Here is a 14,522-nt window from a genome sequence, read left to right as displayed (position 1 = left end):
ATAAAAGTAATAGTAGTAGTAGAACCAATCCTCTGGAGAAATGGTGGCCTTCTATTTATTGGATGAGTCCAGTTGAAAGCTGGAAAACCATATGTCTGGGATGGTTTAGTTAGGATTTCTTTCTTGAGCAGAGGGTTGGACTAGATGACCTCAAGCTTTATAATTCCACAAAGAAATCACTTGTGTGTTCTGGTTGCAAGCAGACATCATTTTATCCTCAATTTGTAAGAAACATGCCTGAATATTTCTTACATCTTAGGGACAAATATTTGATCCACAGCTTAATATTAACCGATTTTTAAAATGTAGACCCATTGTTCTTGCTTATAATGCTAAATCAGTGGTTCTCAACCTGTGGGTCGGGACCCCATTTGGGGTCGAACGACCATTTCACGGGGGTCACCAAACAACGCACTCCACCATTTTTTTCCCTTTTTCCTTAGCTGTGCTACTCCCTTTTATTCTATTGGCTTTCAAAAGCCAGTAGGAATTGTCCAGGCTGTCTCTGCCCTGCTGAGCCAGCCAAAAGTCCCATTCTGCAAACGGTGCTGCACCAGTTGAGTAGTCCTCGACTTACGACCGGTTGAGTAGTCCTCGACTTACGACCGGTTGGGGGTCGTGGCATTAAAAAGGTTGAGAACCATTGTGCTAAACTGTTATTTTATCTATCAAATTCTTTAGCAGCCATCTATAGTTTAAAAACATATGATTAAGTGCCCAGTGACCTAAATTGTACTTGTTTCAATAGATTTTCTTTTCATAGGAACAATTTTAATTGGGAAGGATGGATAATCCAGTCTAAACATCTGGTTGATTGTGCAATCAACCATAAAATCCCAAATATATCAAAGTTGAAAGATTATGGAATAAATCAGATGGGGAGGTCCAGTGGTTATTGGCATACAGGGTGCCATACCAAAATACCCTGGATAAAATTTAGAAAAACCGATCATTGACAAAATGTCCATCTGTAAATTGCAAAATGCAACCCTGCTTAGATGAGAACATATATTATGCCAATGGGGGAAGAATTCAATGCACGTGAAGGCAAACACCAGCTAAAGAACTGACAGCCATGATTTCACATTTTTGTATATATAATAATAACAAATCAAGACAAAACAATTGAATAAATCAGTTTTCAGTTTGTATTAGTTCTAGGTTTCATCATTCTTAGTTTTACAATGAAAACTTGATGGGAAACCAATTCATTAAACAGAAACCAGAGGACTGTGAAAAAAACACCAATATTATAGATCCTCCAATAACTTGAATCATATTTATATGGAAAAATCTCCAACAGTTATCACTTGGATGCTGAAGAAAGGAGTTATTTATTTATTGATACTGGACTGGTGGAGATTTGAGGAAAATAAAATGTTAGCCCTGAGTTACAAAAGACAAGTGCTAAAAGTAATCATTTTGCACATGCTTATAAAGAGGAAACCTTGCTGAGCACAATGGAACTTGCTTCTGAGTAAACATACAGTTTTGCAAATTAAAGGGAGAAATCGAGTTTTCAGTGAAGAAGACCTGAAAAAAAAAAATTAGAGAGGAGAGGAAGGTAATGGAGAAGATAGTAAAATTCAAATTGAATTAGTACACTATTACAGCAACACCAGGCAGAGCAGGAGAAACTATGCTGAACAGAAGTGTCTGAAACATAGATGGAAGAACAGACCCAGAAATTCAGAACTATAAGGACATACACCCAAAAAGCACTTTTGAAGTGGCCACGATGGAACACTTCCCCACTGCTTCAACAAAACTGCATAGACGATCCAGATAGTCAGACAAGGTAACACTTAAGGTTTTTTTTACCGTTTACACCAGTGTTTCCCAAACTTGACAATTTTAAGGCATGTGGACTTCAACTCCCAGAATTCCACAGCCAGCAATGCTGGCTGTGGAATTCTGGGAGTTGAAGTCCACATGCCTTAAAATTGTCAAGTTTGGGAAACACTGTTTTACACCATTATCTATTTGGCTTCCTGGGGGCTGGGGGTTGTGTTCAAAGCAAGAATAGCTGAGGTTTTATTTATTTGATTTTTATCCTGACTTTATTACTTTATAAGCAACTCAAGGTGGTGAATGTATTTAATACTCTTTCCTCCTCCAATTTTCCCCACAACAACCTTGTGAGGTGAGTTGGGCTAAGAGTGTGACTGGCCCAATGTCGTGCAGTCCGTTTTCATGCCTAAGGTGGGACTAGAACTCACAGCCTCCTGCTGATTGGCCCAAAGTTACTCAGCTAACTTTCATGCGTAAGGCATGACTAGAACTGTTTCCTAACGATTGGCCCAAAGTCTCTCAGCTGGCTTTCATGTCGAAGGTGGGACTAGAATACATAATCTCCTGCCGATTGGCCCAGTCATCCAGCCAGCTTTTGTGCCTAAGGCAGGATTAGAACTCAGTGTCTTATTTCTAGGACTGCACTTTAACCACTAGCCCACCCTGGCTCTTTGGTTCCTTTGACCTCCTTAGTAGGGTGGTTCGCATGGAGGCCACAAAGTTTGGGAGACTTTCTTGATGCCCTTTGCTATCTGAGATACCTTCTCAGTTCACCTGTACACTTTTGTCCACCCTTAACCAACTGCAAGCCTCTCCATGCTTAGATTTAATGTTGATGGATGGAGGAATGTTCCTGGATTCTGACATTCTCTAGCCTTGGATAGGACCAGGAAAAGCTAGTTTCACATCCAGCCTCAACAATGGAAATTTTGAGCCAGTCACTCTCTTTTAGTCTAGTCTACCTCACAGGGTGATTCTTGTGAGGATAAAATAAAGGAAGATTCTCTTGTAGGCCACTTGAGTTCTTAGAAGTAACATAGCGTATCAAAATCATAAATAACACAAAAAACCAAATTGCTATAGCTAAAAGGAAGCATTGGATATTATTATACTTTGGGTTAAAATATTAATCCTGTGGCTCGGAGTGTCACTAACAGCAGCTCCTTCAGAAGAAGCAGCCAATTTATCTGTTTTTTCTTTAAAAAGTGGAGCTAAACCAGCTGAATTGTTCAAGAGGTATGAATTGGAAGTAGTCCCATAATTTGAGATCATTAATTTAAAATAAAAATTATGCACGACTAGATGTTATGAAGAGGATTTACCATTATGAAAAATAATTTGAAGGTTAGAAAATCTGTATTAGTCTAAACTGAACAACTGAAGCCCTTGTTATGATTATTGTTTCAAAAGGTTTCTTTACAAATAGATAGATTTACAGTTGTTCTATAGTTCTTGCTATGTCTACAGCTCTTGCTGAAGATTGGTAAATTAAAAAACCAATGGCTGTTTAATCTAAAATGTTTTCATAAGACCGTAGCATTCTATTATAAATTTAACAAAAATGAAAAACTACAATGAGAATTCAGAAGATGGAGAAAGAAACATGAACACGTGACTTGAAAAACTAAAAACTAGCCATCCAATCTCATGAGCAAAAAATTCTCAAGTTACAGAAAAACCTACAAAACCAGCATAGCAGACATCTCTCCTAAAATTTCAGCTCATGCTGTTTTAATTCCACAGACTTATGTTTTCCTTTAAAATCGTGTTCCTCAATCTTAATAGCATGAACATGTGTGTTCATTTCCCAAAATTCCCCAGGCCGCAAGTTGGCTGGGGAGTTCTGGGAGTTGAAGGTCACACATCTTCAAAGTTGCCAAGAGTGAGAAACACTGCTTTAAAAAGAGCCAAGTCGACTTTGGAGTCTGAAACTCGTATCCAGATTATCAAGTCATCTTGGGCTGAAATCAATGTTCGTCCAAGATCACTCATCCCTTTCTGGAAAATTAAAAAAACTCCTAACATTGGCAATGCTTCCTGTGATCGGAATGACTATACCAGTATTATTATTTTTTTAAAGACCCACTATGTTCATCAGCTTGTAATTACAAATTCTGACTGCTGTACATTTGGATCCAAGGGAGACACCCAAATCTTTGCAACTGTCTGGGCTAAGCCAACCATCATTTATTGGATTATCATCTCTACAATATGAGACCAACAAAATAGAAAGACTGAAATATTCAGAACTTCATCAAGGAGATAAATTTTAAATGCTGCCTAGAGCTACCCCTTTCAGCAAACATTCAAAATCCTTTGCCACATAAAGTTTTATTCCAAAGAACAGAAATCTATGGTGTAGCACAGGGGTAGGCAACCTTGGCTCTTTTATGACTCGTGAACTTCAACTCCCAGAATTCCTGAGCCAGATTGGCTGGCTCAGGAATTCTGGGAGTTGAAGTTTACGAGTCATAAAAGAACCAAGGTTGCCTACCCCTGGTGTAGCAGATGTATTTACTTATTAAATTTATATACTGCCCATCATGATGCAGTATCTGAGCATGCTGATTCAAGGATACTATCTGGTGGCGTGGGAGTAGCAACATAATCTTTGTTGGAGGAAGGCTGCAAGTGGAAACCTCTAAATTGCCATCAGATGTGCAATAAAAAAAAACCTGACCAATGCAGGATGCAGAATAAGCCATGGGAAATTCAGAAGCTCATCAATGACAGGAAAGCCACCATTTGGTGAGAAGGCAGAATTTCCACTTGATCAAAAAGTCTTTCTTCATGATTTTCAGAAAAATCTCTTTGCAGTGGGGTAAGTTTTTCTGGAAAACGCTAAAATATGCCAGAGAAAGAGACGGATTCTGAAAAAAAAAACCTTGTTTTCCTTTTCTATCAACTTTTTTCACACCCCCATACCAGGGTTTTCATGGATTTCAATTCCCAGGATTTAATTCTGTGAGTTGAAATCCACACACCTTAAAGTTGCCAAGTTCAAAAAAACACTGATCTAAACTGATCATAAATCACAATTCAAGTCATTTCAGCTGCCATTCACCAATTAGATGACAGAAATTTCAGTTCACATCGTTCTTGAGGTTTTTTTGCCTTGGAAAGAAAGAAAGAAAGAAAGAAAGAAAGAAAGAAAGAAAGAAAGAAAGAAAGAAAGAAAGAAAGAAAGAAAGAAAGAAAGAAAGAAAGAAAGAAAGAAAGAAAGAAAGAAAGAAAGAAAGAAAGAAAGAAAGAAAGGGAAAGGAAGGAAAGAAAGAAAGAAAGAAAGAAAGAAAGAAAGAAAGAAAGAAAGAAAGAAAGAAAGAAAGAAAGAAAGAAAGAAAGAAAGAAAGATGAGGGAGGGAGGGAGGGAGGGAGGGAGGGAGGGAGGGAAGGAAGGAAGGAAGGAAGGAAGGAAGGAAGGAAGGAAGGAAGGAAAAAAAAATATTTGGACGGGACAATTTGCTCTGTTTTGTGGATAGAGAAGTACTGTAAGGTTTCTCATCTTGCACATCTGCCAAACAACATATTCTCTTTCTGTCTGTTTCATCCCCACACCCCACCCACAGAGTAATGTCTGTGTCTTCTTCAGAAGCAACCTTCCCCAATCTGGTGCTCTCTAGGGCTATGACTCCCGTAGTTCCTAGCTGGCAACTCTCCTCTGATTGAGACTTCAAAGACCACAACTGCATCAAAGGGCCCCCACCTCAATAGACCCTGTGCACCCACCAGGAAGGAAAGCATCAACATGGCCAATACTACAAGTCATATTGACATGACCTGCCATTCTAAAGCATCAAGGTTTCTCCACCGTGTGGTTCTGGAGATGATGCAGCAAAAGTGAACTGTTTCTGGAAATCTTCCTGGGCTCAGAACGCACAAAGTATCTGCCTTTATCTGGTCGTATGTGGTGCTGGGCAAACACACCACCAGAGCAGGGAGATTTACCCAAGTCAAGATTGAAGTAGGATTCTGTGGTCTCTAAGGCATCAGCCAAGGTTTGCTTCCCATCCACTCCAGGGTCTTTGGGCCGCAGCAACGTGCTCCTTTCAGAGATATAGTTCTCTCCCTGCAAAAGGATGGCTGAGATCCCTGTGAAGTTCTCCCCAAGTTCTGGGCTCTCCCTGTCTTTGCTACAGTTCTGTTTTGGGGATGGTGGATTATGGGCCCCTCTGTCTTTCTCCACCGTGTGGTCCATCTGGTGCTGGATCAGAGCCCACCTTTCTGGGAAGCCCTGCCCACATTCAGGGCCCTTCAGCAAACGTTCCTTCACGTGGCCGATCTGGTGATGAGACAACTCGGCCACAGTGGCAAAACTCTGCTCGCACTCATGACACTTGTAGGGTTTGGTGCTCAACTGCTGGATGAGGGCGGTCATTTCGGTGGATACCGGAGAAGACTTGTCTAGGATGCTAGTCCTTTGAGGGATCTGAGCATGGACAGAGCTTTCTTTGAAAGAAGAAACATCTAAGGGACTCTTGGATCTACAGCCCTCCTGTGGCTTCAAGCAGGACTTGTCTTCTTGTAAGGAAGGAGATGAATGGCTCTCTAGCAGCCCACCAGAAGGTCCCATGGGGATTCTCTGAGGTTTGTTGTTGGAAGTGTTGTCATCCTGGTTGGTTCCTGAGGAGCCACAGAACAGCTGACCTTCCAGTGGTTTTCCCTGATTGACCCTAGAGAGAGCACTTTCTCTGGAAGTCTCTTCTTCTGGGAAGACTTCCTGAGGCTCAGTAAGAGCTGTATCAGAAAACTCCTCAGTCCAATTCTTCTGACGCACAGCGACATCTAATTCAGGACTAGAAGTTTCTTTGGGTTGAAGACACTTGTGTGCTTTGTCCCCCAGCTGCCTCTCCTGGTGGAGCATCTGGGCTGAGGTGTCCCACAAGGCCTGACCACACTCCGTACACTGATCCAGCTTCCCACACTTCTGCTCCCTCTGGTGGCAAGTCAGGGCCAACGGATCTCCAAAATCCTGCTCACACTCAGAACATTGGTACAATTTCCCCTGCCTGGGGGTGAGCTCACCATGCCCATGTTCAGAGCAGACAAGAGGTCCCCTGTGACTCTGCTGGTGACTCCCTAGGATTGAAATGTCCTTGCAGCTTTTTCCACATTCAAGACGGACCCAAGCTCCCTGTGCTTCCTCTGGTTCCACGGGAAGATTCCCCGCAACCTTGGAATTGATGCATGGCAGGACTTTGAGGGATCCTTGGACCAATGCACGTTTCACATTTTCCTTGCCCTTCCTGCTTCTTTCATGCTGCCCATCCCTCTTGCGGTCAACCAGTTTTGCCCTACACGCCCTACTGATTGGCAGCGAATGGGCTTCTTCATGCTCAACCAGAGCCACACTGTCCCTGCACTCCTGCCCACATGTGCCACATATCCAAGATTCGTGGTCCTCCTGATGGCAAGCCAAGGTTCCAGCATCATCAAAGCTCCTCCCACACTCGGTGCAGATGTAAGAAGTGTGGCTCTCTTCGTGCTGTGCTAACACTTCCGCATCTTGGAAGCTCTGCCCGCAAATATTACAAAGATGAACAACATGGCGGCTCTGATGCTGCTCCACTCCTCCAGCATCTTTGCAGTCCAGACGGCACGTGGCACACATTGCGCTGCTGTCCTGAGAGAGTGTTTGCAGGTGGGCATCCTCCTCAGGGCTGCTGACATACAAGTCCTCCACGGGGAAAACGCTGCTGTCTGGTTCTTTGGCATCTCTTTTCTCCTTGCACTTTCCACTCCCTTCCTGCTGGTGGCGCTGCAGTTCCTCCTCCAGGGCAAAGCGCTGCCCGCAGCCATGGCAGACGTGGGGCCGTTCCTCCATGTGGATGCGCTGGTGGGTGATGAGGTTGGAGCTTTGGGAGAAACGCCGCCCGCATTCCTCACAATGGTACGGCCGTTCGCCCGTGTGCGTTCGGCGGTGCTGGGTGAGGTGCGAGCTTCGGACAAAGGCCTTCCCACAGTCCAAACATGCGTACGGCTTTTCCCCCGTGTGGATGCGCTGGTGGCGGATGAGGGTGGAGCTCATGCCAAAGCACTTCCCGCAATCGGCACAGCGATAGGGCTTCTCGCCCCGGTGTATACGAGAATGCAGCGTAAGATTGGAGGCTAAGGAGAAACTCTGACCGCATTCTCCGCAAGCGTATGGGCGGCTTTCGCTATGGCACCGCCGGTGGCGCTCCAGTGCGGAGCTGAGTCCAAAGGTTTTCCCACAGTCTGCACAGCGATAGGGCTCCACCCCCATGTGAAGCCGCTGGTGCTTGACCAGGGTGGCACCGTGGCCAAAGCGTTTGCCGCATTCCTGGCACTGGTAAGGCTTCTCCCCCGAGTGGGTCCGCTGGTGCTGGATAAGCTCCGAGCTCTGGATGAAGGTCTTGCCACAGTCGTTGCAACGGAAGGGTTTCTCTCCGGCATGGATCTTACGATGTTTAACCAGGTTGGCGCTCTGGGTGAATCCTTTCCCGCACTCTTCACACTTGAAGGGGCGTTCACCAGTGTGTGTGATCTGGTGTTGAATGAGATCAGAGGAGCGGTAGAAGCTTTTGGGGCACTCGGGACAACAGTAGGGCTTCTCGCCGGTGTGGCTGCGTTGATGCTTGATGAGGTTAGTGCTCTGCGAGAATGCCTTGCCGCATTCCCGGCAGACGTACGGCTTCTCTCCGGTGTGGGTGCGCTGATGCTGGGCTAGGTTGGAGCTCCAGGAAAAGGCCTTGCCACAGTCCTGGCAGACGTAAGGCTTTTCGCCAGTGTGTGTCCGTCGGTGCTGAACCAGGTGGGAGCTCTGAGTAAAGGACTTTCCGCAGTCTGTACATGTGTTGGGACGCTCGCCTGTGTGGATACGCCTGTGGCGCACTAGTTTGGACCACTGGCTGAATGCCTTCCCACATTCGCTGCAGGGGTAAGGGCGCTCTCCCTTCCCTCGGGACAGAGGGGATACATCGACTGCAGGCGTGTCGTCCTGTTCCATGTGGCTGCTGGGCTCAACGCACAGCACAATCTCCCCTTCCTCTTCTTTCGGGGGCAATGCTATAATCCACCGCCTGGGGAAATGTAAAGACAAGACCAGAGAAAAATCAGAAAAAGAGCAGTTTCAACAAATTTAGCACTGAGGAATGTCTAACTTTTCCATGTCCGCCTTTGCGTCATCCGGAAGACAAGTTGACTCTCTTCTCCCACTAACATGATGCCAGAGTGAGGACTTTCTATAGCAGAAGACTCTGCCTTGAATAGTCAAGCTACCGGTTCAGCAATATCTATAAAAAGCCATAATGATAACAGGACAATGACTGGTGCCATGGTGTCATTTCACAAAGGATACAGATTTTGTAATTGTGTCATCACGAAACTGGTACATGAGGTATGTCCTTTGCAAAATGACATCATGGCACATGTCATAATTTCCTCAAGTAATCTAGATACCCAACTATTGGGTATTAGTCCTTCTAGATCAGGGGCAGGAAACTATACTTTTATGGACTTCAACTCCCAGAATTCCTGAGCAGCCATGCTGGCTCAGGAATTCTGGGAGTTGAAGTCCACAAGTCATAAAGGGGCCATGGTTCCCCACCTCTGTTCTAGACCAATAGAATGATTCTTCTAAATCAGTGTTTCACAACCTTGACAACTTGAAAAGATGTGGACTTCAATTCCCAGAATTCCCAGGTGGTTGTGGGAGTTAAAACCCACATATCTTCATGCCGCCAAATTTGAGAAACACTGATCTGAACACTTACAAGGCAGGAGAGGACAAAGGCAGAGCCAGTTGGTATCCAAACACTTCCTTCAAGATCCGTATGATTCCCTGTCATCTCTCCTGCATTTTTTAAAAGACGATTTTAATTTTTAGAAAATAAAATATGAAACTGGTTATATTGCCAAGTAAATCACTGGACTTGACCATCAGATTCATTTACAGAAATGCCCTATTATAGGATAGAAAATATCCAGGACTACTCCACCTTTTGGTAAATAGGAACCTTACATCTTACAGTGACAATCAGGGTGGCCATTTTATGAACAGGTAAAAACTTCCACAGCAACCATTGTCTTTCGGTAGCCACCATCCACACACTTAAAATTCCAAATATGCTCTAACTCCCCAAAGTTGCCTCTGTATTCTGTTATTGTATTAGAGCAGGGGTGTCCAACTTTGATTCTGTTAAGACTTGTGGACTTCAACTCCCAGAATTCCCCAGCCAATATGGCTGGCTACGGAATTCTGGGAATTGAAGTCCACAAATCTTAAAGTAGTCAGGGTTGGACACCCATGTTAGAGTGACCATTAACTAAATATCCAAAACCAAATTGTATTTGGATCCGCTGCTCTTGAAGAACCAGACTTTCAAGGCCACATAAAACACTCAACTCAGTGCTTGTGTCTCATTTTAATAGACTGAAGCTACTCTCTCATCCCAGATTCAGCTCTTTCTCATCTTCTGTTGCAATCTCTTCCAGCTTTATTTCAAGATCTCTTTCTCTCTCTCTCTCTCTCTCTCTCTCACACACACACACACACACCACCAAGTCTCTTTCCTTCCTACCTGCATAGGGGATTCTTAGGGATTCTTCTGCTTCCAAACTTCCAAGATCAGTCAAGTCTACTTTGTTCCTTCCTTCTGAGATCCTGGGCAAGAAGCAATTTCTAGAGGCACTGGAAACACAAAAGCAAAATGGTGAACTTGAAACTTAGCAAGAAAACTGAAAAATACGCTAACAATTGGTCTGTGCTCTTGAGAGGAGATCAGCAAGAATAGAAAATTAAAAGTCTGCATGGGTTTCCTTCCTACTGCAACAAAATCTGGGTGGGTGAGGAAAAGAGGGACTTGGTTTTATTATTTATTTAATGCATTTCCATAATACTTCTCTTGAAAACTGTAATCTCAAAGCAGCTTCCAAAATGAAAATAAAACATGGCAAAACAATACAAAAACCTCTCAATTAAAAAGGTGCAAAACAGAGCCATTCATTTAACATTCATCAAGGGGATAAGGTCTTCTTAGAATCATAGAATTCTTTATTGGCCAAGTGTGATGGGGACACACAAGGAATTTCTCTCCGGTGCATAAGCTCATAGTGTACATATAAACAGCAAGTAATAGATCATAGATTATAATAAACAACAATTCATAAATCACAAGAAACCAATAGGAGAAGATGAGAGGATGAGAAATGAGACGGTGCTGTGGGAATTAAGTGTTCAGCAGAATGATGGCACGGGGGGGGGGGGAATATCTTCGTATCTAGTAGTTCTGGCATGCAATGCCCTACAGCAGCAGCCCGAGGGGAGAAATTGAAATAGATTACGTCCAGGATGCAAGGGGTCTGTAGATATTTACTCGGCCCTCTTTCTGGTTAATGCAGTCTACAAATCCTCAGTGGGGTCTTTCATCAGGGGGTCTCTTCCTTTCAGTTCCCCTGCAGAGGTTTCTCGTTGGAAGAATCCACACAGAGTTACATGCAGTTTGAAAATATTGTCAATTGTCTATCTCTGTATGTAGCATCTCTTGATGTCACAAGAACATAACGAGGTGGTGGCGAACCTGTGGCACGCGTGCCAGAGGTGGCACTCAGAGCCCTCTCTGTGGGCACACGCGCTGCGGCCACCAGCTGTTCACGCAAGTCCATTAGGCCACCGCCCAGACCTACAGGCCTGCCCAGCATGAAGGAGGCGAAGTGGTCAGCTAGGAAGCCCCGCATAAAGATGGTAGAGCACACCCAGGGCCAGCAGGCAAAAGGCCACCCTGAGAGGGAAAGTTGGATCCCCATCGACATCATGGCCGCCCAGGCCCAGCAGAGATGGGGAGGAGGCACACAATCCTAGTTGGGGCAGGGGGGTCATGGCGCCGGCTTTCCCCGCTGTGGGTGGCCTTTGGTTTGCTGGGTATGGGCGTGCTCTACCACCTGTATTCAAGCTTGCTAGCCGGCCATTTTGCCTCCTTTGTGCTGGGCGGGGCTGCTGCTCTGAGTGGTGGCGGCAGCCTAATGGACCTGCACGAGCTGTTGACGGCGGCTGCCTGAGGCGGGGCCAAGGTGTGTTGGGTGTGCGAGAGGAACAGGTTCCACGCGTGGACCAAGGGCAAGATCTGCGAGGGGCCGAGATGACCAGCAGCAACTTGGTCTCCAACCGCAAGCAAAAACAGATGGGACGGAGTAGGCGTGTCTGGCGGTCTACATGTGCCTCGCCCCTTCCCTACTCCGCCTGGTGCTGGAAGACTGGCCCAGTATTGGCAGCAAGCTGCAGAGCCCCAGAATGCACTGCTCAAGGGACCAGCAGGCTGTGGCTGCTGATGGACACTTTCGGCCCCTATACTTGCTGTCCTTTGTCTGTGGGGATCAATGGTGTCACGCAGCATCCACTCCGGCTCCTACCTCACCTTGTCTTGCCTAATAGCAATGGCACCCCACTCTGCCCCACCTCACCCCACAGGACTAGCCTCCTGCCCACCCCCCTGGATCTCCCCCAACCCTGCCTGGCCCCCATAGCCATCCCCCCCACAAGCAACATCGAGATGGCCACGCTCAGCCTGGCCACGCCCATCTAGTGGCCATGCTCACCCCCCCCCCTGACGGCACCACAACGCTGATGCGGCCCTGGCATTTTATGATAAATAAATGGGTTTTAGGTTGCAGTTTGGGCACTTGGCCTCTAAAAGGTTTGCCATCACTGACATAACCCCTCCAGGCAGAAATTCACCAAAGGTGGGTCCAGACATGGAGGGTGGCAGGTGAGAAACAACTTAGGAAAGTTGACACCTGGGGGAAAAAAACACAAGGCAGGTTTGTGAAGGCAAAGGGGGAGCAAGAGCAATCCTTGCTCTTTGCGGGGCTGCAAATTTTGAAAACTCCTGTGACGTGCAGATGAAAATGCAACGATTAGAAGCAGTACATTTACAGATAGTTTTTGACTTACAACCATTTGAAGCAGTGACATTTGAAGTAACAACGGCACTGAAAACGGTGACGTATGACCATTTTTCACATTAACGACCCTTGCAGCATCCCTATTAATCATGGTACTTGGGCTACATGCATTTTCTTAATCTAATTCTATTTTATTCTTTTCCTTTACCTCGGGGGTCCCCAACCTTGTCAACTTTAAGACCTGTGGACTTCAACTCCCAGAATTCCCCAGCCAGCCACGCTGGCTGGGGAATTCTGGGAATTGAAGTCCAGAGGTCTTAAAATTGCCAAGGTTGGGGACCCCTACTTTACCCCAACCTCTCCCCTCCCTTCAACACACTATCTTCCAAGTTAGCAAGATTTAGCAGCCCAATACCCCTTTTTTAAAAAATAAAAAAAAAAGTCTCCCCGAGACCAAGCTGCGAATCAACAGAAGGCTGAACCTCAATTGTTCTAACTCAGGGGTTCTCAACCTTTTTAATGCCGCGACCCCCAACCGGTCGTAAGTCGAGGACTACTCAACCGGTCGTAAGTTGAGGACTACTCAACCGGTGCACCACCATTTGCAGAATGGGACTTTTGGCGGGCTCAGCAGGGCAGAGACAGCCTGGACAATTCCTATTGGCTTTTGAAAGCCAATAGAATTAGACTCTATTCAAGAGAGTCTATTCTATTGGCTTTCAAAAGCCAATAGAATAAAAGGGAGTAGCACAGCTAAGGAAAAGGGGGGAAAAAATGGCGGACTGCGTTGTTTGGCGACCCCCGTGAAATGGTCGTTCGACCCCAAATGGGGTCCCGACCCACAGGTTGAGAACCACTGTTCTAACCCTACTAAAGGTGGTCCTCAACTTAACAACTATTGGTTTAGTGACCATTCCAAGTTACAACGGCACTGAAAAAAAGTGACGGTTTTTCACACTTAGGGTGACCGTTGCAGTGTCCCCGTGGTCACGTGATCAAAATTTGGATGCTTGGAACTAGCTCCTATTTATGACACTTCCAGTGTCCCGGAATCATATCACTTTTTGTGACCTTCGGACAAGCAAAGTCAGTGGGGAATCCAGATTCACTTAATAACCAGTTACTAACTTAGTAAGTGCAGTAATTCAGTTAATAACCAAGGTACGAAATGTCGTAAAATGGAGCCAAACTCAACAACTGTCCTGCTTAGCAACAGAACTCTGGGACTCCACTGTGGTCGTTAAGTTGAGGACTACTTGCCTTAAGTATGTTCGTCTCCTTGGGTTATCTATAAAAATAATAACAGTGGGATAAAAGGAAGATCGTAAAACGGAGCGAAATTCACTTAACTGTCTCGCTTAACAAGAGAAATTTTGGGCTCCATTGTGATCATAAGTCGAGGACTAGCTGTGATATATAGGACCAATAAATTCTAGTATTAAATATGAAAAAATTGGAAACCGTCATTTATTTTTAGGATATGTGTGCCTAGTGGAAGGTAAAAGTCAAGTCTTCTTTGCATTGATCTCAACTCCTGGAAACTTCATAGACAGAACCATGTAGGTTTCTTAACCAGCAGTTTGGAAGTGGCTTCGCGCTGCCAATTTCCCAGACATTTTTTTAATTCTCCAGTCTAGTCTGTTGTTTTTTTTCCCCTTAGTGCTCTCCCTTCCAGTCCTGCTTAGATTTTTAAGATCAGCCAAGGTACACACCATTTTCCATCTATTCAGTCCAATAGTTGCATATTCCATTCCATCTTCTTTTAGATTTTTTTTTTTATCCCACCATTATTTTTATAAATAACCCAAGGCAGCGAACATACTTAATGCAAGTAGTTCTCAACTTACGGCCACAATGGAGCCTCAGATATCTGT

The 14,522-nt window shown here is 45.1% G+C and overlaps 1 protein-coding gene across 1 annotated transcript in view; it reads right to left on the bottom strand.

The window, feature by feature from the left end:
* Window positions 1-5,186: 5,186 nt before the first annotated feature.
* Window positions 5,187-14,522, bottom strand: part of LOC120302203 (zinc finger protein 850-like) — a 37,368-nt gene continuing 28,032 nt past the window's right edge. Inside the window, exon 6 of the mRNA XM_039330280.1 lies at window positions 5,187-8,828. Coding sequence (XP_039186214.1) covers window positions 5,585-8,828 — 3,244 coding nt within the window. The 3' untranslated portion in view covers window positions 5,187-5,584. The remainder of the gene's footprint in view (window positions 8,829-14,522) is intronic.

Source organism: Crotalus tigris, unplaced genomic scaffold (genome assembly GCF_016545835.1).
Source record: "Crotalus tigris isolate CLP2741 ecotype Arizona unplaced genomic scaffold, ASM1654583v1 scf7180000024427.8105951120:4207309, whole genome shotgun sequence".
Lineage (NCBI taxonomy): Eukaryota > Metazoa > Chordata > Lepidosauria > Squamata > Viperidae > Crotalus > Crotalus tigris.
Note: the sequence above shows the minus strand (reverse complement) of the source record. Positions and strands in the feature narration are given on the sequence as shown.